Source organism: Aptenodytes patagonicus, chromosome 4, assembly GCF_965638725.1.
Source record: "Aptenodytes patagonicus chromosome 4, bAptPat1.pri.cur, whole genome shotgun sequence".
NCBI lineage: Eukaryota > Metazoa > Chordata > Aves > Sphenisciformes > Spheniscidae > Aptenodytes > Aptenodytes patagonicus.
In genome coordinates, this window is record NC_134952.1 from 66,223,182 (window position 1) to 66,250,613 (window position 27,432).

At 39.8% G+C, this 27,432-nt stretch overlaps 1 protein-coding gene across 8 annotated transcripts in view; it reads left to right on the forward strand.

The window, feature by feature from the left end:
- The window catches only part of MAPK10 (mitogen-activated protein kinase 10), a 179,067-nt gene that overhangs the window by 110,173 nt on the left and 41,462 nt on the right, over window positions 1–27,432 (forward strand). For 7 of the 8 annotated variants that reach the window (XM_076337018.1, XM_076337020.1, XM_076337024.1 and 4 more), the window contains 4 exons: window positions 3,315–3,373; window positions 4,948–5,086; window positions 6,345–6,510; window positions 9,691–9,762. In XM_076337018.1, coding sequence (XP_076193133.1) covers window positions 3,315–3,373; window positions 4,948–5,086; window positions 6,345–6,510; window positions 9,691–9,762 — 436 coding nt within the window. Of the gene's footprint in view, window positions 1–3,314; window positions 3,374–4,947; window positions 5,087–6,344; window positions 6,511–9,690; window positions 9,763–20,458; window positions 20,531–27,432 lie in introns of all 8 variants that reach the window. The other variant, XM_076337026.1, reaches the window with a different exon arrangement.

A 27,432-nucleotide genomic window follows, 5' to 3' on the forward strand; every position in this document is an offset into this window, starting at 1 on the left:
GCATCCAATAAAGGATGGAGATTCTCCTTGGCTCTCTTTTTCTCATTAATATATTTGTACAAACATTTTTTGTTGTCTCTAACAACAGCAGCCAGATTGCGTTCTAGCTGGGCTTTTGCCTTTCTCATTTCCTCTCTGCATGACCTAACGAGATCCCTGTACTCTTCTTGAGTTGCCTGCCCGTTCTTCCACAAGTGGTGAATTCTCCTTTTTTCCCTGAGTCCCAGCAAGAGCTCCCCGTTCAGCCAGGCCGGTCATCTTCCCCACCCGTTCTTATTACGGCACATGGGGACAGCCTGCTCCTGCGCCTTTAAGACTTCCTTCTTGAAGAATGTCCAGCCTTCCTGGACCCCTTTGCCCTTCAGGACTGTCTCCCGAGGGACTCTCTCAACCAGCGTCCTGAACACGCCACAGTCCGCCCTCCGGAAGTCCATGGTTGCGGTTTTTCTGGCCCCCCTCCTTACTTCACTGAGAATCGAGAATTCTATCATTTCATGGTTGCTAAGCCCAAGACAGCCTCTGACCACCACATCTCCCACCAGTCCTTCTCTGTTTGTAAACAGCAGGTCAAGCGAGGCACCTCCCCTGGTAGGCTCACTTACCAGCTGTGTCAGGAAGTTGTCTTCCACACACTCCAGGAACCTCCTAGACTGCTTCCTCTCTGCCACGTTGTATTTCCAGCAGATGTCCGGGAAGTTGAAGTCCCCCACGAGAACAAGGGCTAGCGATTGTGAGACTTCTGCCAGCCGCTTGTAGAATGCTTCATCCGCCTCTTCATCCTGGCTGAGTGGTCTATAACAGACTCCCAGCAGGATATCTGCCTCGTTGGCCTTCCCCCTCATCCTTACCCATAAACACTCAACTGTACCATCATCACAATCGTTGAGCTCTAGACAGTCGAAACACTCCCTAACATACAGGGCCACCCCACTGCCTCTCCTTCCTCGCCTGTCCCTTCTGAAGAGTCTATAGCCATCCATTGCAGCACTCCCATCGTGAGGGTCACCCCACCATGTTTCTGTGATGGCGACTAAGTCGTATCTCTCCCGCTGCACAATGGCTTCCAGCTCCTCCTGTTTGCCGCCCATGCTGCGTGCATTGGTGTAGATGCACTTGAGCTGGGCTATCAATTTCACCCCCGGCATCGGCACGCCACCCCTAGGCTCATCTCTAGTGAGCCTGGTTTTATCCCCTTCCCCCTTCAAAACTAGTTTAAAGCCCTCTCAGTGAGCCCTGCCAATTCATGAGCGAGAATCCTTTTCCCCCTGTGAGACAGCTGAACTCCATCTGTCACCAGCAGGCCCGGTGCCGTGTAAACCTCCCCATGATCAAAAAAGCCAAAATTCCGCCGATGGCACCAGCCCCTGAGCCACGTGTTGATCGGGTGTGTTTTCCTGTTCCTAAACAGGGTCGTCATAGTGAAGGTTGCTGCAAAACTGCTGAAGAAAATTAAGAACCAAAACCACTTTTCCATTCTTACGTATTTGTGTATAAGCTAATGTTGTGGAACCAGGGACTCTGAAGCCTCAACACATTGTGCCATTCCTTCTAACCACAGCGTTCTTGTTGAAATAAACAGCACTAGCATGTTCTAGACTTTCCTGCTTCTTACATCCACTACCTATTGTGTAACATTTAGTATCCATAACAAATGAAAATATTACTACACTGCAGCAAAAGAGTTATTCCAGGGCTGTCAGTTAATTGTAACCATCTATGTATTAGTTAGAACTATCTGCTTGACACTGTATAAGCTTGCTTTTTTGTAGTGAGTTATGTAGCATTGCCCCATTGCATTGTCAAGGGATCTCCCAAGGATTTAATTTTCCAACAATTCCTCGATTCCTGCTGTGGCTTGGTGCCATACCTGTGTGCCCCTTCCTTTTCATTAGGAGGGAATTTTTCAGTTTGCTACATGTTTACTCTTGCCTCAGATCCTGCAATGACTCTTTCTCCTTATGCAGAGCATAAATGAGCTTGAAAAGCGTGATGCAGGGTGAGATTTGACACTTGTTCTCAATCACAAATTCACATGGAAAGAAAAAGGACTGACCCTAAAATGGCAAACAGCAGGACTTGTCACCTATAGTGTCCTCTGCCCCACTTCTGGGCATTGACTTATCCTTACATTTCCACTGTGTTGATCGGGACTGTACCTGTCTCTTCCCTATTGACTTGGATGGAAACTACCCTCAGTCAGACCAATACACGGGGCTTGGAAAATGCAGGGGTGAGTGAGTAGTTCTCCCTGTAGGCAGGAGAATGATGCATTCTCACTTTATATTTTTAATGGACTGAAAAGAGCAAAGGGGGGCATCAGGAGTGGTATTAATTTAAAATATATAATTTAAAAAATGCTGCATAAGAGCTGATAACAGCACCACATTGGTTGGGTCAGAGTTTTAACCTGTCTGTACAAAGAAGTGCAAAGGAAGGAGAGGATTGTAAAGGCACCTGTGTGGAGGCAAGAATCAGTCAGAATATGTGGAGTAGACAGAAAGAATGTTGAACCATTCCTGTTAGAAAGCCTAGAGAGGTGATGGAGACAGGGAGGGAGACATTCAGATGTTGTCTTCATGGTGGCTGTGCTGGTACCTTCTACCTCTGTTGCGCGCACAGAAGAAAAGCATGGGAAATTCAGATCCTTGAGGTCACGTTTTTCCTCTATGCTGTTTCACGCATTCTTATCAGTGTCTTTCAACAGCCCAACCCATTTGGAAAAAATGAGTAAAAACAGAGTTGCAGTATGCAAGATGTCTTTGCCCAGAATGTGTCTACCATTTTAAAGTGCTTCTACTAAAAAGCAGGACCTCTCATGATGGAATTTGTGTCAGCGTGTGTGTGTATGTGCCCTTAAAGGAATTGAGGCCATGTCAGAAAGAAGGAAGGTCTTCTGTTTAGTTTTAATAAGATGGTCCTTGATTATTTGTCCCCTGAGATGAGCATTCTTCATATATAAGAAATTTCTGGCTGTAGCACGAATACCGCTATGCTAGATTGAGCTGAAGTTGGTCTTTGAACCAGTAACTTCAAAATTCAGAGGACTGTCGCACCCTTAGCATTTTGGTTTGTCACTGATCATCACTAATCCTTCTCTCAGAAACTATTTCAAGTGCACCTAGAAGAAATCTTAGACATCTGCGGTATTTTATTTTGAGTGTTGTCGACTTTTTACTGATCCATAAAGTGAGAGGTGTTAGTATAAATTGAGCAGTGAAAAAACAGTGTTTATCCTTTAACACACACTTCAAAATGGGTTCAACTGCTTAGGTTTATCACTTCTCTTCATCCTTTTGTCTTACTTTGCTTTTCAGATTATCAGTTTATTAAATGTCTTCACACCACAGAAATCTCTGGAGGAGTTCCAGGATGTGTAAGTAACACAGGCAGTAATTAAACTAAAGCTTTAGAGACGTGTGGGGCATTATAGTGTACCTTGAATGCAATAATTCAGCAACATACAAAGGTTATAAGCCCCTCAAGAAAAGATCATATGTAGTCTACACTGCGGGTAGACAGATATTCTGCATTCCCGTATTGAGAGCACTTTTGACACTTATAAGGTACCAAATACCAGCTTTCCTAAGCGCTATAATAGTGTGGAAAGCCTGCTCGTGGCTCTTCTTGAGAGGGTTAGTGTGTTTGCATTTGCCTTCACACACAGAGGAAAGGGTATGAGTAGTTAAAAGAGCCTGCTTTTGTGTTATTAGTTTGCTTGGGAAGTGATGGCTGTTATGTGACTCCCCTGACGTGTGTGAGATTTTGAAATGTGGCACTTCCTTTTGAAATAATTTCCCGTAAAAGAGACTGATGTGAAACGTTTCCTCATTTCATATTTGTTTTGATATAACCTTTGACTGCATAAAATTACTTGCCTGGGGAACTAGTGCTAGGTGTAGAGGACAATTAGTATCTCAGCTGAACATTGCCCTGTTGCACAAGCACTACTTTGCGTAGTATGAACCTGCCCTGAATGAAATGTTAAATATTCAGTGTTTTATATAGTTGTACTCCTTTTATCTTTCAGTCTTTCCCATAGTCTGTATACATTGTATGGAAATGTATTCCCATTCTCTACTTTAATATCGGTAGTGGTAACAGACAGATAGCAATGGCTGAAGTCAGGCGACTACTGTTCTGGTTTTGGTATATGGAATTTCCACATAATATTGTCACTGCAGACTTGTGCAGATCAGAGGAGGTAACTAGTGCTGGAGAGAATACAAGGTGTGCAGCTCACATTGAAATGGAGAGCTAGTGTTTTCCCCAAAGTTTGAGAGTGCTTTAATGTAATATTACAGTTATGAATCAGCTGTGCTTATCAGATGTCTCATAAGACATTAGCTGATGCGTTTAACGTATTAACTTACTGCTAAAGGGAATTGGGTTAATGTCCTGCTGAGGTTGTCTGTGAAGCTTATTTATCAGAAGCACAAGACCAATTAGTTGTAATGAGAATTGTGTGCAGCCATGCAACCTTAGGAGGATTTTGCATGGGGATGCATATTTTAGCCTCTCGGACATCTCTACTACTCTCCAATTCCTACATGTACTGTGGTAGCCATTCCTCATAATGGCCAAAGGCCAAGCAGTTGTGCCATTTGGTGCTTGTGGCTCTTCTGTTTTCTGCACGTTTCAGTGTCGTGCTGCCTGTTTGCCCATGTAGGGTACAGTCTGTCATGGGGAATGCACCAAGAAAGGGTCAGCAATCCTCCTGTTTTGCTGTGTCGCTAAAAGAGTGGTGTCTCTGCAGTGAGATGGTGCAGTGAGAAACAAACACCACAATGGTACCATTGTGAGTGGGCCCAGTCTCCAGCAGTGCTACTCCCAGTCATCAGAAATAAAGTGAATTTTGAAGCAAGAAAAAGCATTGCTACTTATTTGGGATGATGCTATGGTTCCTCTTCAATACAGACAATAACCCTATGACTTTGCTTTTTTATTCAGTTACCTGGTAATGGAGTTAATGGATGCCAATCTGTGCCAGGTCATTCAGATGGAGCTAGACCATGAGCGAATGTCTTATCTACTGTACCAAATGCTCTGTGGTATCAAGCATCTTCACTCTGCAGGAATTATTCACAGGGTAAGGGGCCTTTGGTTTAAAACTTAAGGCAGCATATGCCATCATCATGAAGACTTTAGAAACCACTTGAGTTTCTTGTGTACTGTGGATCAAAGCCCTATCTCCCAGTAAAATGACTATAAACTTACGGGTCATAGTCCATCCCCTTAGCAGAGTAGCTTCATGCTTGTGTTAGGAAAGAGATTATTTGTGAACTTAATCAGACAAAAAGGTAATGTGATTATTAAAAATAAATAATAACCAAATAATAAGTACTGGAAATCATCAAAGTGATTATGATCTCTGAAACATGTTGGTAAATGTTATTTCTCCTGAAATTGTAGCTGGCTACATGCATCACGCATGACATTCAGACACTTTGAATTGATGTCGTAGTGTGGTGCAAGTATTGCTTGACCAGGATCCGCAGAGGTCAGGGCATATGGAATTGGCATTTGCCATCATTTACGTGTGCTAAAACAAATGAAAAGACTGCTAAGTCTATATTAAATGCATCCTCTCATTTTGCTTTTCCACGTCGGAGTGCTGTGTCTGGTAAGGGTGCGGTACCTGGCCATGAATGCCAGAGGTAGTGCTACATGTGATTGTTGACAACAGAGGGAACGGTTCATGTGACTGTGAGCAGGAGGCAATTCTGAATGGATTGAAAATATACTGAGTAACTTCTTTATTGAAATGTGCTTTTATTAATTTGGGATTTCCAGCTGAAAAAACAAATCCAAAAAGTATTTCCGTTATGAGAGGAAGAAAAGAAGGGCTGATAAAATGCGTTACAAAGTGGATGTTGTTTTACAATATACAAAGGTCTCCTTTCTTGGCACGTTGTATGTTTAGCAAAGGTTGATAGATTTGGCTTCCAGATAGTCATCCAGCAAAGGATGAGTTGATTATAAATGAAGCATTAAGGTATCTCCACACGTACAGTTGGAATGTCTCTATTAGGCTCACAGCATTAAAAATATATATATATACTCAAAATGGTACTCTAATACTAATCCTAGTTTCTTGAACTGCTAAATACAATGAATTTAACACCAGTAGGTTCCTGCTACCCGGGTAAAGCCCCACAGTATGCCAAGTTAGAACATCTTCCCGAAGAGTTTGCAAGGTTTTGCTGTGTATTTACAAGTATTTCTGATAGTAACTGTGTCAGAAGAGTAAAAGAATATTTGAAGGGTGAACTAAAATATCAGTCCATATCACAGCTGTGCCCGGCTTTATGAAGGACAGTCATATGTCTTTTCACTATCTTTTGCAGGATTTAAAACCAAGTAATATTGTGGTAAAATCTGACTGCACATTGAAGATTTTGGATTTTGGACTGGCCAGGACTGCAGGCACTAGCTTCATGATGACTCCATATGTGGTGACACGTTACTACAGAGCACCAGAGGTCATCTTGGGAATGGGCTACAAGGAGAACGGTAGGGCTGCAATTTCATAGCAAGCACAGTGCAACCTGAAGTGTAAGGTCTGCCTCTACAATTGTAAGGGGCGCCAGAAGGAGAAAAAGAAAATGTAATGGGAAATGACATCTTGAATTTAAAAGGTCATTTAGAGCAGTTTCTCACTGTGGTGTACTGCAGCTACAGAATGTATTTGGGATGCAGTGCTGGTGAATTTATCAGTGTGGGACTGCAGAGTAATGAGAAACTTCTTAGTTATGGTTGAACTTAACAAATACAATTAGCTCTTTCTGACCAGAATGTCTTTGGCTTCTGTGGCTGTGAAACAGTGTGGGAACCACTGGAATTGCTGAACGAGTGATGTGTTCCAAATTTGAGCTGGGTCTCTGAATTGTTTGAGGGAAGAAGAGGTACAAGCTGAAATAGGGAATCCTAGCCCTTCCAGAATTTCTCCAAATCCAGAGCTAGATCTGAATTTCAGGAATGGTTTCTGTCTTTTTGATAGGTTTAGCTAAAGTCCCAGGTTTTGCTGACAGGTTTCATGTGGTCAAGATCTAGGTATAAATTTTGTAGTTTGTCTTTTTGTAATGGAAAGTAGAGTTGGAGAGAAGAGGAAAAAGCTGAAGCTAAAAAAACATGCATCTAATTTGTATGTAAATCCTAGATGTAAATAGGATTTTGGTCTAAACAGTCTGTGAGGGATCTGGATACCTCTTGGTCCCTGGAAAGATTGTGAAAAGCAGGTAGGGGGTGCTCACTATAGAGAAGCAGGTAAGGAAGAATTCACATTTTGCAGGGGACGAAGGGAAAACTTTGTAAGTGATTCTCATTTTGTAACAAAACTGAGAATTGCATCTGAGTGCCAGGTAGACCAGGCAGGAAAGGAGGGGATACAACATATAGTGGAGAAAAATCCACTATGACTCAGATTCTGCTGTCAAAAGCTACCACTTGTCTCTTTGACAAGGAGACTTTTCAATGACAAATACAGCAAATGTCAAAACCAGGAATTTATTAAAAAGTCTCCTACTTAATTTACGTTGAAGAGGTTAGCTAACCTGCAGGAGAACTTTTACTAACAGCCAACTCCATCCTGTAAAGGGCAGTGAAGCTGATTTTGGGAGCTGATTCCATGACTTAAGCAAGAATAAATGTATGCTCACACAACCTCTTCCAAAATTAGCAAGTCTCTGCATGAATTATTTGTGATGTTTATGAATTTACAATACACATTTTAACATGAAAGTCTAAAAAGTAGAGAATTATTAAGCAGAGTCTAAGTGTACAGAAAAATTTCTGAAAAAGGAATAATCTTCCTTAAAGTATTTTGTAATTGATATTTTTGATAGAAATTTGAACTAGGCTCAGCACACTTTAGAGAGTTCCTTCTATTGTGAAATGAATTATTTTGAGTTTTTTTTTTCTCCAGACATTTAGTAGATGATTACCATTGTTGTTGTTGTCCCTGAAAGGACAGAGAAAGCACTTGCTTTTCACGTGATTAAAATTGCACCAAGAAAAAGTTAGACACAGTTTTGCGATGAAGTACACAGCTGGGAAGGTACTAAGAATGTTTGCCACATCCAAAGGTCCTGATCAGATGCTCACTGAAGTTAACATAAAGACTTCCTTTGACTTCCCTGGGCAATGAATCTGGCTCAAGACGAATGATCTCATCTTACTTGTATAAAGCGAAAATAAAGTAAACAGAGAAAGAAAACAAAATATTTGAAAATGAAGGTCAGCTGTTCGAGGAGCTGGTCTGCTTGGAGGCTCTGATCCAGCTCCCAAGGAAGTCAACAGAAAGGGTTGTTCTTTGCTTCCCTGCACTGGCCTATGCTGCCACATTACTGAAGCTCCCCTACTTTTTTTTCGTCTTACTATGCACTCTGCCTGTATAAGGACTGTTCACTGCTTTCATTTTCTTTCTGCACTTGGTTGGCTGAAGATGCATAATTATCACCAGTTTGCTGCACTTCTGTAGAAGGTCCCAAAACTGTCACTATGAAGAAAACTCTGCCACTGCCTCAGGCATGCACTTGCTGTCCCATGCCCCTGATACCTGTACCCTCCTTTTCCCAAATGAAACATTTCACCTTTATTTTGTTTTACCAAGAAATGAGTTGTTTGTTTGTTTCTTTGGTTTGTTTTGGATTGCTTTTGAAGGATAAAAAGGGGGAAGAAAAAGAGGAGAAACTGGTTGTGTAGGTCAAACATGACCACAAAATGAGGATTCAAAGCTGAGAAACAACATAGTCTTTTAAAGCATTTGAAAGCAGTTTTTTCCCCGTCACATGGAATACAGGTCTTTTCTTTCTGTGCATACTGTGTCACTGTCTTTCTAGCCTTTTTTCTTGTAAGACTTAAAGGGCAAAAAAACCCCCCACCCAAGTCAAGTAGATAACGTAACTATGCATATTGCATCTAAAAGCTGAAGGCAGGATCAGGAAGATAAGAAAGGCTCTTCGTCTTGTTGGTACTTGTCCTGCGAAGCGTTTGTTTTAGCATTTATTTTGAGTACCTACACAGTAAAAAGCAGAGTCCACACAGGTCACACTCTTCAGTTCTTTCCAGTTGGTATGTAGGTACAGACAGATACATATAGATAGGTACCTATAGATAGGACATAGGTACAGATCCTGAAGCAGGAGTTTTAAATAACCCTTAAGGGTGGTATTTATCCATACGGCCTTTACTTGTGTGAGCAGTTCCATTTGGAACCTCTTGTGTACTGCTGCAGAGAGACTAAGTCCTGTAGGACAAAGACTAGATACTGCCTGGCTGCAAGTGGGATTTATTCCAGATGATCATTGTCTGGGTTTGGGGGTTTTTTTGCTTTTATTTTTTTCTAAAAAAAAAAAAAGTTGTTTTTTCACCATAAACTCAGTGTATACCACAGGTCTGTGCAGTTGTTATTTGATCTTCACTTGCTAGCTGTGGGCCTTTTCCCAAAAATGTTCATTTTAAACTTTTTCCACCGTTGTTACTAACTACTGTTGAGCTGACTGACACAGCTTTTACTTATTTACTTATTTATTTTAGCTTTTGGTGAGACATGAAAAAAACCCAGCAAAACCACAAAACAAACTGTACTGTTCTGATCAACCTGCTCTTTTTCCCCTCCTTTAGGAGTGAAATGTCGTAGTTAACTTTGCTTTTTTTTCCTCCTTCTTCACTTCCCTGTCTCTGCTGTTCTAGTGGATATATGGTCTGTGGGATGCATTATGGGAGAAATGGTTCGCCACAAAATCCTCTTTCCAGGAAGGGACTGTATCCTTGTGCCATTTGCTGCAGCTTCACCCGTTATTTGTTCCTCTCCTCCACCCCATCCCTTTTACCGTATAATGACTATGCTAGGACTGTAAAGATAGAACCAAAAAGTTGAATCCCAGAGGTATAAGTAAATGAAAATAGCGCACTACTGATATGAACAAAATTGAAAATGAAAAACAGATGCACAGAATTATTTCAGTCCAATAAGTTACTTTATTTTAAAACCTGTAATCATTCCATTTTATTTGGTCTTTATGTCATACTAATGAGCAATATAGAAAACAAGTATTATGATTGCAAATTGGATAGCTTTACTTATTATTCTTCAAAGGAAAAATAAGAAAAAAAGAAGAGAGTCCTAACTTGGCCTATCCGGTTCCTGTAAATCTGTTTTTCTGCTTTTATGTTTTGGAAATAGTGACTTCATAACATTTGTGGTGACATCATAATCTTTTGCTTGCTAATGCATCATGGATTTGGATTCATCTCAATGCTGTATGGGCTCAGACTTGAGTCAATACAACATCTTTTTTCTTTAAAACAAAATGAAGAATTTGACTCCCCCAGTTTAAGGCAACCGTTTATCTGCTGTGGTTTCCAAATTGGCCTGAAATCAGATTCTCTTGATTTAAAAATGGACTTTCCTTTACTTGCATGAGGTCTGTGTCGTTAGTTAAACTGTATTTCCCTCCCATCTTGTTCTTCTCATCTTGGGTGATATTATTTTTACCACTTCCAAGGTGGTGAAAGCAATATTAGAAAATGAAAACAAAAGAGGAGGTGTCTACTTAGCCTTCGGTTTATCACAGGCTAAGCCAGACAACCTGCTTGCGATAGCTGGGAAGTGTAAGTAGTGTGTATTTTGCCCATCAGAATAAAATGCAGCAACATAACATGTTTTCCACTTTCAGAAACAAAAAGGCATATTATTTTCAGCAGGTTGGCAGAAAGACACCATAAAAATCTGTCATCAGCAGACACTGGCAGTTGGTGTGGAGAAGACCCAGCTTTTACAGACATGTAGTCATGGAAGTAATTATTTTTGTGCTGGCTCTTGAGTGATTCCTGTAGTGTTTGTCAGAGTTAGGTCCTGCCTGTCCTATTTTCGCAGCTCTGTTGACTTTCTCTGAAAGTCTCTGCCCGGTAGCGAGGTGAAGATGCAGTTATACTTTACTACCAGGTAGATGGGGAAACTGCAGGTACCTCCTGTTCACTGAGGAGGAAAGAGCAACATTGTACTGGCTTCCAGTCTTACAGGAATATGGACTGGAAAGTTATTGGATGCAAAACATGACAATGAAGTAAAAATGGTGTTTTTTATTATCAGTGGAATAAGAATGATTTTTTTTTATTATTAGTGGATAGCTTTGAGATGTCACTCCGTAGGTGCTGAGCTTTTCCTCAGCACACCCACCTTCTGCTGTCATCTGAATGTGCAGAGTAGCTCCCAGCATTCATGAGACCGGTAATTCAGTGTGATAGTTATGTTGTGTTTCAGTGGTAACAACACCTCAGAAACACCACCATAAGTCTTCCTCCAAATACTGTGCTCTCTTCCTCTTTTTTTTTTTTTAATGTACAAAGAAAAACTAAATGTTCTATAATATACCTGAGGTTCAGCTGTAAATACTGAGGATATTTCCATTTAATCTATTTGGAGAGAAATCTGATTGAGTTTTTAGTTGATAAGCAACTAGAATACAGAAAAAAAAGCTATTTCAGTGTAAAAATGTAGCACCGTGGTTAGTGGGTTGCTCTCCTTTTTCAACAACAAATGATATTTAAGAGTCATGTTCTTCTGCCCATTTCCAGAAAAAATAAATGCTATATAATTTAAACAACATAGCTTTTAAAAAATCATTCAAACATGAGAATTACTTTGTATCTGTCTGGTTGTGACAACAATTTTTTATGACAGTGTCTTACTCAGGGATAGCAACAGGATATTTTTAAAATACCTTTTAACACTTCAGTATCAGTTAAAAATAACGACTGAATTTTTGAACAAATGCAGAAAACATTGTATAAATTGTGGGATAGTCCTACTTTTTAAATCATTGGAAAACCCATACCCTGAAATGCAGTGCATGTGGGCCAGGTCACAATTGCTACCATGTTTTAGTGGTGGGTTTATTCAGGTCAGTTGGAAGTTAAAAAAAAAAAAAAAGAAAAAAGAAAAAAATGGACTCTGTACATTCATTTCCAAATTGATACTCATTTATTAATCAGTTTGACCCCACAAATAAGAGTTTTCAGTGTTAGAAAGACTGGTTTGTGTATGGGTCCATATTATTTCCCCTCCCTTCGTGGCTGTTGATGAGCAGATCTAGTTTGCCTCCTAGATACAGGAAGAGCTGGAGAAGCATTTATGCAGCTGCAGGTAAACTTCACAGAACAACATTACAATAAAGCTTCCCTTGGGCTACTTAAGGCCTTCCGGCAGTGGGTTTTCTAGCTGAAAGAGGCAAGTCTGTATAGAAACTAAAGATTTCAGTTCTTTTTAGTTATTCAGAAGGATGTCTACTGTGTTCACTTCCTATCAATATAAGGAGCTTACTCATTTCTAGCCTGGAGTAAGAACATTCATGTATGGCACAGTATACATCTAAGAAAAATTTCACAGCTGCTGCCAAGTTTTATGGAAAGAAAAATTTTAAAAAGTTAATCTTAACTAAACCATCACACTGAGTTACCATCGCACTTAGGTGCTGCTGACTTTAAATGAAATTTCATTTTTGAAGTCTTCATGGAAATTAAAACATGGAGAAGATTAATTTCAGATCATCTCATCTACATAAATAAGAAACTCTCTCTAAGTTACTATAAGAAAGCTCTGAAATCTGTATAGAGTACAGGTACCAGTATATGATAATTTTCCTGGTTTCTATAAATTAAGTTATGCATTTTCCAAAAAATGTGTATGTTTCTTAACTTTATTAAAATGCTCTCTGAACACATGTTCAGTTAACTGCTATTTTCATTAGCAAAAAGCTAAACAGTACTTGAAAATGATTGCTCTGTGAATATTGCTGAGGTATTTAATCTAATTGACCTAGTAGGACACTTGAGATACAGCAGGATTAGAGGATTGATCCATTCAAGTGCTGTCAGTTTGCGATCAGCCAGCTGGTTTTCAGAAAAGTAAGAACACCCTCTAGCTTTCTGGAGAGTACAGGGTAGAAATTGCATAGCAGGTACCTTTGTTCCTTGTTACTCACCTAAAGCAGACATTTCAAAATGCTGTCAGGGAGACTTCTTTGTCAGAAGTCAGACCCTCGTGAGAAGAAATCCACCTTTTGATCAATTTCCAGATGGATTTACAGACCAAAATATTCCTGACAAGTTCTGGTAAGCTTTTATAGTCCACTTCTGAGCTTCTTGCTCAGTGTTTCTTCGATGCTTATTCCACTCTTGTCTCAGTTAAATCAGAAAGAATGTGAGCAACTAAAAACTGCCCAAACTCTTGGATGCCATTGGAAATATGATGGCAAACTCCAGGACTTTCCCTAAAGCTGTGTTCAGCTCTAGCTAATGATGTCTTCAAAATCTCATAAGATTTCGATGTAAGGATTGGAAATAGATTTCTGTGTGGGTTTTTTTTTTTTTTAGAGAAGGGAAAACTTAAAAAAAAATAATGGTCTGAATGCTTTCAAGTGAGATAGATTTATTAAGATCTGAGCTGCTGAGGCCACAGTGATGTTCCACAGGCACACATGACTTAGTGGGGAAATAAAGCAATCAAAGAGCATTTCTTTTCAGGGGAGGCATGTAACTACACTTGTACTCTAGCAAGTTCATGTGTGAGTCCTTCAGCGGATCAAAGAGGAAACAGTGATTTTGTCATAGAAATATATTGTGATAACAGCCAAGTGTCTTAAGTTTGGCTAGGCCTGGATTACAGTGGTAAATACGGAAAACAAAATTCCTACTGCAAATAGCTTAGAGTCTAAGAGAGTCAAAAGAGAAAATACCATTAAGATAGCAAGAGAGAAAAAACCCCAAACTTATTCTATGTAGCGATGAACATCCAACATGGATTGTGAAGTCAGCATTAACAGTTGAAGTTAATGTTTTCTATGGCCAGATTTGCAAAAATTCCTTTGTCCGCCAGCTGTCTTTGAGAGTGGTGGGATTAAGGGAGACTCTCTGACATCTGACAGAGAGTATTCTATTGTATTTTCCCAGGAATTTATATGGAAAAAAATTGCTTCCCTTAGGGAAAAAATTTTGAATCAAGGAAGTCTTTTAGGAAAAGATGTTGCCTTTCCACCACTCATTAGCAGAATTTTTCTTTGCATTTGAAATATGATCTGCATTTACTAGTGGGTATAATCCTAGTGTTTTGAGTGCATTTTGGGGGTTTTCTTAAACTTTGGTATAATAAAATATCTGCACTTCTGTTTAGTGCAGTCCGTTGTTTTTCATGTTCCCAGTAGTATTTTCTTAAGGCTTGTTTTGTCTTCAAAAAAAAAAAACCAAAAACAAAACCAACAATTAGCATCAGGATTGTTTAAAAGAGACTATTAAGAATGACTGGCCTGGCTCTCCAGGTTGGATCAGCTGGTACGCATTAGCCTGCAGCTTAAGTGTCTGTTAGCTACGATGGCATTGATGGCTAAGTTTGGATTTTGTTCAGCTGGATGATTCCCCCCTGGGTATATGGTATGTGGCTTTGGACTCAGGATTTTTCTGAGAATATAGCAAGAGTTTGAATTATGATGATTTTATTGGGGGAAGTTTGCTCATATGAGACGAGGTCTGTCTCAAAGAGACTTCAGTGTAGCTGTGAAGATGATTTGGCTGTTGCCATTCTTCTCTTTCTTTTTTAATTCAGATATGTATACTCTAACAGTTTATAGTCCAATTTGCACTTAGTATAAGAGCCCCATGCTGTCTGTGATCTGCGTGGCGTTTGGAGAGGATCCCAGCTGCTACAATAAAGATGATCCATTGCTCGTTTCCCAACACTCACCTTAAAGATTTTCAGCATGGGTCTGAACATGCAGTTTCAAAAGTGTCCAAGTGTTGAGGTGTGGATATGTGCTACACCTACTGCTGCCTCATATGAATTTCAGCCAAGGCAAGTTAGTTGCCTTTTTCAGGCACTTACAAAAATTGGATGGTCGCAAATGTCTTCTTCCCCCCTCCCCCCCCCCCCCCCCCCTTTCTATGCCATTAATCAGCTTTTGCTTGATGGCAGCTGTACTAATTTGAGCTGAGTTTCACCGGTACAGCTGAGCAGAGAATTTAGAACATGTGAACAAAACAGATAGTACTGAAGTGTCTTTTGTCAAGAGCATGTAGGTATTTGGGTGCAATCAAAGTAAAGGACTGGACCATACTCAAAATCACATATTGTTTATCAGATATGAAAATATATAAGTATACTTAAATGACATGCTAATCTGTTTGTATTGTAGCAGGAGAGAATACCTGTGAGATTCCTGCTGGAAGAGGTAAAACAAGTGTGTTTGAATACTCTTTAAGACCTGGGAAGAGATACTTCAAAGTCAAAATTTAAATTAAGCTAAAAAGAGGGTCTGCAGCTAGCAACTGCAGAATCTGCAAAACATGTTTTAAATGTTACTGTCTGCTAGATGCAGTGTAGTGTGTTTCAAATTCCCTGGCAAGATTCTCCGTAGGTCTCTCTTAGTGCGATGGTTTTTTATATAGTTATATTCAAAAGAAAATGGGAGACAGGGAAGGGCATGAGTCATTCCTCGTGCCTCCACTCATTCTTGAGCTTGCATCTCAGGATTCCCGTGGCCTTTTCTTAATATACATGTGCCTCTTAATATCCTGTAACATCCCTTCCAGTCCCTCTGCAAGCTCTGCTGTTCTGAAGGGGGCAGTGGAGCATGAGTTCCCAAGGAAAAACAATAGTTTTTCAGCACTTGTTTGGCACTGCAGCCTAAGAGCCAACCTCTGAGGAAGAGCACAGATTTGGGTGTGATTCGTACCTCCTTCTGCATTTTCCAGGTGGGCCAGGCTCTGGCACCTGCCTGTCTACTGCAGATCAATTCTGTCTATGCCAAATGAAGGTGAGCATCTGCTAGTCTGAATCCCCGAGAGTGACGGCTCAGCTGTGTCATAAGAAAGCACGATGCATATCAGTTTGGAACTTGCAGAAAGTTTAAAAAAAGAGAGATAAATTCGTACACTGGTTTGAAGCATCCCACTTGTAAAATTGTGGCAACTCCCTTTCAGACTATCTAGAATCTGTCAGGAGAGTAGCTGTACTCTACAGTGTTTTGCAGCTTCAGTTGCAGGTAGTAAATTAGAAGTCAATAATGCAATATTCAAACACTTTGGAACCCTATTACTGTTATTGAGAAATGTTAAGGTTTTAATAACATCATGTGGAAAGTGATGTTTCAAATTAGAAAGGAAAGGCTTTCTCAGGAAATCTTAATGGATTGAGCTGATACTGTGCTGAGCACTTGTTAAAACATGTTGAAATCCATGCATATAATAAATAGAAGCATGAAGGGAAGGTTTTTGGTATCTTGGCGAGATTGGAATGCCACAAAACTGGGAGTTTGCCATGATTTAGGCAGAATTGAGGGAAGAAAGGGTTTGGTGGGTTTGGGAGGCTTTTAATCTTTTTCAAGTGATTGAGCCATCTTCACAATTGTCATTAGGAGTGCTGCACATCACAAAATTTCCTTGGCATTGGCATTCTGAAGCCTTTGTAGCTCTGCTATCTGGACCTTGTGAACAAAAGCAGCTTCACCCATGTATTACCAAGAATTACCAAGTATTTTTATAAACCATGTCCTCTTTTATTGCATATAAATTACAGAAAAACCTGTAAAAACAAGGTACAGCGCCCAATACAGACTGCTGTATTTTTCTTCCTGAAAATTCAAGTAAGGACCTAGAAATGGTTCTTCAGAGCAGAACTCAGTGCAGATCTGCAGGAGCGCTCAACAACACTGATGGAGGTAAAGGGTGGTCCTACCCAGCAAGGTGTCTTTCCATTTTTGGAGGATTTGGAGAGAGAAGCTCACTATGTTGTGACAGGCATGCTCAGTCACCTTGAAATTTTACTAGAGTTTGCACCTCAGCCATTGGGAAACAGCATTCTGTGCTAAATATTTTGGCCTAGAGTTACACAAATAAAATCAGGTATCATGATTTGCTTCATAAATATGTCTATCATAGTCTTCCCAAGTCAGTTTTGAGGACATGATCATTTCTTTTCAGCTTGCAGAGGGATGATTTCTGCATCACTAAAACAGGAGCTATTAGAAAAGTGAATGTTTGGCATTCTTACTAACACTCTGGGCTGAGAGAGAAAGTGTGAACTAGCCCATGAGGTTGGGAAAGATAGCAAAGCTCATTCTGCTGTTCCTGCATCTCTGGTCTCCAGAGTTTCCTGTGGCATGCATTTCATGAATTTTAATTTGAATGTCATGATTTTCATTGAATGAAAACCGGAGCTTACTGCATGCAGGTCTGAAGAGCCACCTCAGTAGGAGTTTTAGCAAGGGCAGTTGCAGATTTTCCTTATGGGCTCCCTTGCATTGTGTTTTGTCAAGTCCCAGAAAACCTGCAGTTTGGCAGGAGGAGAATGCAGGGCCATTACGAGGGAATGAGGAAGGAAATGAGCTATGGTGTCTTCAGTACCAGAGTGACACCCATGCTTTTTCCAATTCATCCAGCATGGTAGGAGCAGCCTTCTGCAGAAACAGAAAAGGAAATTGCATCCACAGCTGAGTTACAAGGGAGGTGTCCATGGAAGGTTAGCTTGGATCCTTTCCATATGGAAACATCTTTGGCTAGTTCTACAATTCCTGATCCTTTTGCACCTTTGCTGAAGGGAATCTGAAACCTGGAAGGATGAGAAAGCACTCATTTGGGTCAGGAAGTACGTGAGACTAAAGCACAAAGAGGAATAGATGTCTTATTAATGTTCTTCCATCCCAACTTTCCCTTCTCTCCTCACCATCTCTTCTGGTCACCTCCTCTGTGAAGTGCCGTGTCAACAGCCAGACCAGACTGCTTCCCCAGGACACAGGAAGGTTTGGGGGGCGGAGGACATGCATGTGTGGCAACAGAGCAACTTCTGTTCAGCCTCCCCAAACTCTATTCAAGCCCCTGGGGAGATTTTGGAGGTTCCTGTGGAGGACAGATTCATTTCCCAAATGTTTTGCAAGACAGCCCTGGCACAATCACTGTAGAGGGCATTTCTTACCTATTTGGCATGGAATCAGAACCAGGAGGTGGCCCAGAGGTTAAAATTTGCTGTATGAGTGAAATATTTCCTTTGTTGAGGAAAACACTTGCATGTGGTTTGTGGTAGGCATTTATTCAAGGTGGCTGTGCCAGGGAGACATTTGGTGTCCTTGGAAAACTTACTCTTATTTTTGAAGTATATGTACAAACTCAAGAATGCATTTCAGAGCAGCTCTGTGCAATAATCTGGTTTGCAGAGATTTTGAACAAATAAAAATCCTCTACTCTTAGTAATCCAGGACATGAGTATTCTAATGGAGAGGGGACTTCTCATCAAGGGCTACCCAAATCCCAGCAATTTCACTTCAGAGAGTCATGAAAAGTTGTATGTTTAATTCCTTAACACTCTTTCATGTGATCCTAAAACATCACGGCAAATAGTTGCTAAACTGAAGTTTTACCCAGAGACATGCAGAGGTCTCTGTGACTATAAGTTAGCCTGCATTTGATTAAAGCTTAGGCATATTCCACGTGTTGGTGGAGTATTGCCAGTCTTTGTGAATATCTTGCATTTGGAAAAAATCTTGAACCAAATGTAAATTTTCAGTGCTTTGGAATTGAGTGCAAATGTTTAGAGATTGTGGTTTGTTAGTTTTTCTGGTGCTTGTACAACTGAAATTACTCAGACTACATCTGGATTGATGTGGGACTAAATGAAACTGAGGACTGAGGCTTAGATCTCTGTACTGCAGTCCCTTATGGAGCTTTGCACAAGTCTTGGTGCCTTAACTGGGGCTTCTGACAGCTGCTGCTGTATATGCTGAAACTCCTAACCTCCAACTAACTACTTTTCTTAAACACGCAGTGAAACTCTGGGTTCCAATTTGACTTATTTCTAATTGGCTCAGGAGAGGAAAAAGAGGCAGCAGTCAAGAAGGCAGTTTTTTTCTCTTCAGACATTGGTTATATTCAGATGTTCATCTTTGCTTCTTCTGATTTGGAAATTTTCAAAGATCTTCCTTCCCAAAACCTCAGGAGTAAAGGAGAATAATCATCTCTGCTTTACACAGTTTACAGTTTCGTAAGTCACTAGTTCAACTTCTGTGTGTGTGCTCTTGAGCAGTAATGTCAGAAGGCAGCCTCTGAAAATAAAAAGGAATTAATAACAGATGAACAAACTGCTTGCTCTATCTTTTCCTGACATTTTGCATGCCATTTAGCTTGTGATGAAAGCAGCAATAATTTACATCTCTAGGTTTGCTTATTGCTTCCAAACAAGTAGCCTTTTATTTATTTCTTTGTTTATTGATTTATTTATTGTACAGTGATGAAGCTTTTCATATGCTAAATAAAGCAACAGGGAGCCTTAGACCCAGGCATGTAAAGATTTCCACAGATAGGATATTTGCCTTCAGTCAAATCCACTTTAAACTGTTGCTCAATATGAAATTATAAGAGTAAATTTAACCAAGCAGCATGCTGCTTTCATTTTTTTTCCCCACAGTTTCTGGCCCTGAGAGACCAGTCTCTCCCTTTTCTTGCTTCCGTGCCCTATGACTTATTATAGAGCAAGGACAGCAGAGGTAATGTGGTTTCATGGTATTGATATGGGAGGAAAACGACACCTTAATCCCATACTGGATACAAGGAGTCTGATTTTCATCTCGTGTTCCAGTGTAAATTGTGGTTAGCTTTGTTTGACCCAGCTGAACTGCTCTTCTCTGTATGAGGTAAATAGTCCCCCAGTTTGCCCTGAATATCAATGCAGAGGGTACAGCTTAGTGCTGCTGTGTCTCAACTGTCCTATTTAGAAATCACCATTTCCTATCACAGCAAATGGAAATCTTATGAGATTCTCAAGACCCCTATTATGGACTGCTGGCTTCACTGAGATTCAATGGAAGTGAGCCAACAGGCTCTAAAGCAAGCATTATTGGAGTGGAATCGTCTCAACAAATTCTATTCATAGCCCTGAATAAGAGGTGGATATGTCTTCACAAGGACCCAAGTTCCTTTTGTGGCTTCTGGCAGTTCAGCTTGTGAAAATATGCATGGATCTCTGGTAACTGAAAGGATAAAGGAAAAGCAATTTGCATATCCTCATTGAATACAGAGACCAGCATTTATTTACAATACAAAGCAGTATAAACCTAGGTCATGAATGCAAATGAAAACTTAAAAAAGACAAAATTAATTGGTAAATTTCAATTACAAAGTTGTATTATGACACAGTAGCCAGCCATGGGCCTCACTTGGTCTTCTGTGTTTAATAGTATTGTCTTTCATCCACACTGGGGTAAAGAAAACTGTTGGAGTCGATTTTTCTCAGACCTGATATGTTTTCATGAAACTTGTACACTCAAGCAGAAAAGCATCTGCAGAGAGCGAAAGGCAGGTCTGTGTCTGCAGTGTGGGCTGCAGGCTCTGTGCTATAGCATGATTGGATAAGTCTTCTCGTTTATTTGTTGTTCTGTTCCTGTTTTCTTGTTTACCCTCATTTCATTTTTGTTTTCAGTTGACATGTGGTCAGTAGGGTGCATCATGGGAGAAATGATTAAAGGTGCTGTGTTGTTTCCTGGCACTGATCGTATCCTTCCTAGCAGCCATTTTGGCCTCAGTAGGTACTTCCAACCCTTCTCCCTCCAGCCCCTTCCCGCTAGACTAGTGCTGACATACGTTTGTACTGTACCTAAAGATCTGGGTTAAGTCCCACTGCAAAATCCTTGCAAACCAAAACGTCAATAAACCATTACTGCCTCTCAGTAAAAGCCTTAGGTGGAAACCGCAGTGAGTACAGTGTAAGGAGACGGAAAACAATGTCCTACATGGTTCATCAGAATCGCTTTCTGCAGCCAGTGACCACTTGTTTTTAGTTTTGTTGTTATAAATGTCTCTTTATTAATTTGGCGGGGACGGCATGTTTCATAAATGACTTTTTTTTTCAGTTCAGGTTGTAGCATGGTAGGCACAAGTCACTGTTTGCCTCAGGATGGCATGTAAGAAGTTCTGCATTTTAGGAAGAAGGTATGATTAACTCGGACATGACTTTTAGAAATGCTTCTTTCTTTGCTTGTTTGCTCTGCAAGTGGTATTGACATAGGAAAGTGGGAAATGGCTTCAGTTTGGGGACAAATTCTGCTTCCCAAGACTAAAATTATCACTTAACTTTGTAACAGTTTGACAACTCAAAAGGCTGGGAATTTCCTTGGAAACTGTTGTAGTGGACTTCAGTCTGTCATCCTTTATTTTAGTACATGTAGCTATTATGTGAAAGTAGAAAGTATTTTTGACATCAGCAAGTACTGATTTATAGATAATGCATTAAATCAGTGGACAAGCGGTCCAAGCAGACTAGGTATATGTATGTTTTCCTTAGAGACCATTCTGCATTCAGGACTGAGGCAGCCATAATTCTTACTTTATTTGATACTTTATTAAAGCTTTGATATATACTCTGTTATTTATCAGATTGTGAAAGTGGTTTCTTCTTGAGCACAACAGCAGCTGAGCTCCGTGCATGCTTGGTCTAACTCCAATGATTCACGGTCCGTAGGATTACACAAATGAGAAATGGAGATGACCTGTGTACAACTTTTCCTTCTAATTTAAACTCTGTACTTAGATGACAGAGGAGTTTCCAGGCATTATTCATTTTCATGTAACTTTCTCTGAACGTGTGTGCATGTACACGTATATATGTGTGTGTGTATATATATACATACTTACTAATTCAGTTTAGCACATTTGGCCTCATTCACACTTTAAAGGGTTCAATGTTTTGATTAAAATGTGGAAAAAGTAATATCTGAAGAGCATTAAAGAAATTAAAGTAGGCAATGATATCATTAATATTTTCACATATTGTCTAGTAAAATTCTGATTTGTGTTTTGTCCAAAATGTTGGATGAGCATATGCATACTGAAACGAACGCTAAAATTCCCATGCGTTTTCATATGATCTGGAGCACATCTCATCTGTGCATATGTGAAAGTAAACTTTTCCCTTCTATGTGTTAATGTAAATCATTAGCACCTATTTGTGCTCCATGAAGATTTGGCCCAGGCTGTGCTTGTGTTTTCTGTGAATGTGGAGTGACAAATTTAAGTGTGGGGGTTAGCATAGTTCAGTGTTGTAGTCGGAACTGTTCTTCTGTTAATAGACTTACATTTTGTAAGATATCATTTAAAGAAATCCCCAAGTAAGTACAAAAAGAATTAAATGTCTTATATAGCACTTCAAAAACTGGTTTCTTTAACACAGCTGCATGCTTGTTAAAAAGAAATCATGCAAAGCCTCTATAATTAAACCATTATGTGCTGTTTATTATTGCAATAACCCCACAGAAATTGGCATTACCAGCTGCTGATTTGTTTGGGATTGTTCTGTAATTGAATTCACATTCTTCATTTGTATTTATAATACGTTGCTAAATTTGCACTGTGTTTTATGTACCGCTCTGCTTTTCTTCTGCTGTTCCATGAGTGTCCATTTTGTGAACAGAGAACGATGCCACTGCTTCCTTTCAGGCCACTGAGCACCCCTCCTCAAAGCCACCTCTTCTCCAAATCCATCCCCCCCCCACCTCTCCCCTGCTCCTGAGCAGCCGCTGGCAGGGGTTCGGCACTTCTTGCTCCTGTGCCCGTCTGTGCAGCTGAAAACCTGTCAGAAAGTTGCAAGGGCAGACCCAGCCTGCTGAGATTGATGACCTCGTGGCATCTTCTTCCTTAAATCTGCATGGAAACTACTTAGTGTTTCTGTAAAAAAGATTGTTTCTTCAGATGTGTGATGGAGTTGGGCAGCTGTAGAATTCCATCAGCAGGGACTATGAGCCCTAAAAGCTTGAGGGCAGCATACTTAAGGATGTATTTAAGTGTAGAAGGAGTAAAAGTAATTAGAAATCTGTTTCTTTTTTTTTTTAAAAAAAAAGGTTCCTCTTAGACATAAAATGGGTGTAAAATGGGTTAAGACTGGCAGTGTACCAGAATTGGTTATCAGCAATTTTTTCTTCACAGGCGGTGCTTCATTTCACAACCACACTGTGATTTGAAGAGTACTTAATACTAATTTGTGTCAATTTTTATGCATAAATAACGGTGAAAAGCAGTTTTGAAACTGAAAGATTGAATATTCATGAGAAATGCACTGTCAGTCATATATTTGACTGCAAAATTTACTGTTTGCCATTTTCCAGCAGTTAAGGAGTATAGGTCGTTTGATATTGTTTCTGTTTACAGAACTAAATGGTCCCTTCAGCTAAATGAAACAACTTCCGTAGCAAAACAGAGCCATCTTACATGGTCGTAGAAAATTCACAAGCAGAAAAATAGGAAATGCCTCTGAGTAAGTGCGGAGTGGAGTGCTTAGCTAGGCTGCAGCTCTGTTCCACTCCTGTAATCCATTTGAATTCACTGAAATCGCTTGGGTGGAGCTGAGAAAAAAATCCACCTCTGTTCTTTTTTAAACTCCAATTGTGAGTGAATGCTTTGCAGTGTCCAAAATCCCCATGGTCTTTACTGATCCTTGAAATTTTACTATTTCTCTACTATTTTTGGTGTATGCACATGATGCAGTTAATTGTGAGATAAAGTTGTTTTTTTTTTTTTAATTTTATATGAAACTTCTTTTCAAGGTTGACAGCAGTAGTTCTGCTTACAGAGAAACTATTATCATGAAGCTTGGATATACTTGTGCCTCAAGCAAGGAGAAAACAGCAACATGGTTTGTTGTGTTGCCTCAGGAGCAATTTGGAAAGCTGACTGTACCTGTGAGTTGACCCTTGTTCCATGTGTTGTTCTCAAAATTTTATGAGGGAGACTGTTACTCTTTTCTCACCACTGCATAAATGATCTGAAGGGGTTAAGAAGGTGCCTCAGTCCTCTGGTGAGCTCTGAAAGTGGTAGTTATACATGGATTTTTTTTTTTTTTTTTAACTGCTGAATGCATTTTGGGCAGACAAGGAAGAATGTGCCTTTAAATTCTGTAGTTGGGACTGCTTAGGGAGACAAGTATATATTCAGTAAAGGGATGTAAGGTTAGCGTGATGTCAGCTTTTAGTATAAATTACAGATGGCCATACAAGCTATCACTTACAGAGCCATATTCTACAACTGCAATCGTGTTATGCATGTCACAGAGATTGGGACATAGGGTTTTTATGCACAGTTTTACAGTTCATTTAGAAGGTACTTAATGCTAATGTTCGTAGGCCACCTCCTAGGCTAGGTACATGATCATCGTGCATCTGGCTGTACACATTACAAAGACAGACGTGTACCACAACAGAATGTTCTAGAAGCCTAGAAACAGCCTGGAATGCTACAAGTAGATACTGCAATGGTGAGGAGATGTCCACGAGGGAAATGGTAATACTTATCCAAGGGCAAGATTGCAATCCTGTGCTGCAGAATCTGGACTATCCACTAAGCACCGATTCACTTGCTGCTGTGTAAGCAAAGATGCTCAGCAACTGAATGAAGTGCCAGCTAAAAAAAAATAGCAGTTGAAAATTTTAGTGAAGGTGTCATCATAGATATGCATGCAAAGGGTTAATGACAGCTACACAACCAACACTACTATCTCCTAAATTCCAAATGATCAATGGTAATCTTTTGAAGTCATTCTATTTATGTGCTACATGTTATTTTTATTATCACCACGTGTGCTATTATAGCATATAAACTACTATTCTTAAAGTTGCAAAATATTTTCTGTTACGGTCTAATTTTTAAAAATGCCACATTCTTCTCAAAGTGTTCACCTTGGCACAGAAAATGCTGTACACTCGCTGTCTTGTCAGATGCTACTGTTTTCAGTTTCTTTTGTGTGTTTTTGTAAACTTTGTTGACATCAGCATGTAAATTATAGGACTGTGGAAAAAAATATGCATCTGACACTGATGTCTCCCACAGTGAAGTTGGTTAGTTTGGTTTTTATTAACAGATTTATTAAAAAAAAATTCAATTTTAAAAAAATGAAAATTAGTTGAGCTGCCAACTTTACAGTTGGTGTGACAGTTTGGTGTTGGGAAGGGAAATACAGAGCTCATAGCAATTATTCTGACAAGCTACGAGCTTCAAAATTTTGTACCCAAAGCAATGCAGTTAGTTTTCGTTGGTTGAACATGCACATTTAAGGAGAAAACTATCAGAAAGGTGGTTCCCTTAAGATTTTGAGATCGAAAAGAGATGAACTTACCCTGTCTGTCTGTTATGAAGGAAGAGCTCAGCGTCCATTTTGTTTTCTTTGTGCCTACCTTAACAAAAGCAAGATTTGACATGCCTAGTCCTAACCATCTCCAGAAGCAGCGCGTTTAGCCAGAAAGAGTAAATCCTGCTTCAGTGCAGTAAAGCTAGTGTAGATGTGCTGCTTAACAGGTGAAGAAAGTGGAGTTCAGTATGCTAGGCAGGGAAGCATGATTCCCCACCATCACCACCACCGTCCAGCACAATTCCAAAAGCTCTGTTATAAACAGGTATTTTGGCAGAATTACTTGTGTTTTCCACATCGCAGTCCACAGATACTGCTTGAGGAAGGCTTTAGGAAAGGCTTTTCTAGCACAGCCACACTTCGGAAGTAGCGTGGAAAAGCCATGATTGGTCTCTGGTGATCGGTTGGCTGTTAGATTTGCAACAGGAGATTTCCCCCCCCGCCTTTTTCAGGAAAAGAAACATGAATGACTACAATAAGTTATTGCTAAAGGTTAAATGGCTAAGCACTGACAAGTTTCTGACTACCAGGGAAGAATGAACGGGCTTAACTATACATGCATCATAGTATGTTGTTATTTGTATTACAGTAGAAGTAAAATATCCTACTGCAAACAGTACCTCCTCCTGCAAAACCTCCTATTGAATGTCAGAAAATATAATCCTTCACTCAAAAAAAAAAAAAAGGTATGATTTACCCAGACATAACAGGAGAAGGAAAAAGAAAAAATATTGCCATTTTGAGGCTAACTAGCTTAACTACAAAGACAATAATTTGTTGTCCAAATTTCATTTTTTAATCACAAGCAACTGAATCAATTTGTGCAACTGTAGAAATACTTTTAACATTTTCTGATTGAGACAGAGTAGTATTGTAAGTTTTCCCTTATAGCCAAGCTCCATTTCCTTAGTTGTTTGAATATTTGGAGAAATGTAATTTAACTGAAGTCTGCAGGCCAACTGAAGGAACAAAACGGTGGTCCTTAATTCACACTTCCGAAATACAATGCACACATTGCATCAATGGGAACAGAAACAAAAGTAATGGTAAACTTTCAGCCTGTACCTCTAAATAGATGACTTCACTGTGAAATCTGATTTTTCCAGTAGAAATACTTTATTGTGCATTCAAAACATTATTTTCACATTAGAAATTTTGTGCATTTGCCTTAGAAAAATACATCTCTTAACCAGAATCTGAACTGCAGATTATTTTCCAAGTAAATAACCAAGTATTTAGAAAGCAAAGGAGAGCCATCCTTAAGACGGTATTAGAGTGCAAAGAGAAAAGGTGGTTGGGAAGCTTGAGGCGACCTGAGGCCTCACTCAATGATAAATCTTCATTCAAAAGATATATATTTTAGAGCTATTTTCTTAAATAAGTTTCTTTGCTGTAACTTTGTGTGGCCATCTTAATGTTAGTGAAAATGCTGCAGTGTCAGTGCCAGGGATAAACTAATAAATCCAGGTTAGATCCCTTCTTCTGTCTTAAGTCATACAGATGCTGTTGTGTACAGTTGACACATTTTCCTTGATCCTGTTTGGGGGGGACAGCTGAGGTGATTCAAATAGCTTTAAAGCAGACATTTCATCATCTTCCAGAGTTTTGGGTTGTAGTTCTTTCCAACTTCCAGTCTGTCCAACATTTGCTTAATTTCAAGGGGAAAAACAGGGTCTGCTGTTAGCAGAAGTTTTCTTCTGTAAGTTTTTTTCACTCAAATACAGGTTAATCTTTTTTGGCCTGGGAAATTTCTGTCAGAGTTATGTGATCATTAACTCGTAGTACCATTTTTTCAGTCGGTGTGCAAATAACATCTATAGTCACAATCACTTATTGGTTAATGTAACTTACAGTAGGTTTTGATTCACATTAGGACTGTTCTATAGTAACATCTGTTTTCTGCAGAATTGCTGAAATTGCAAGTCAGAAATAACACAGTAAAGAAGCACGATTATCCATTCAGATCATTCCGTTTCTCAAAACCAGTCCCTGAAGTTGCTGTGGCGTAAAGCCTGACATTTTTGGCACTTGGTGCAAGCCAGGACTGCAAAAGCTCCAGTGCTGTCCTCCTGCAAATCAAGGCTAGTCAAGGTGTGGAACATAGTGGCTCTGCCAGCTCCCTTTTGGCTTTGGCTGTCATCTTTGCACTGATGACTCATGAAGCTTCTTCCATCTCTTAAAAACCTTCCAGTTGTGGGTGGGAGCCTGCTTGTCTGTTGTCTCTTAGTGAGAGCTTAGAAGAAATGTGTGTAGCGGGCATTGGCCCATTGTCTGAGGATTGT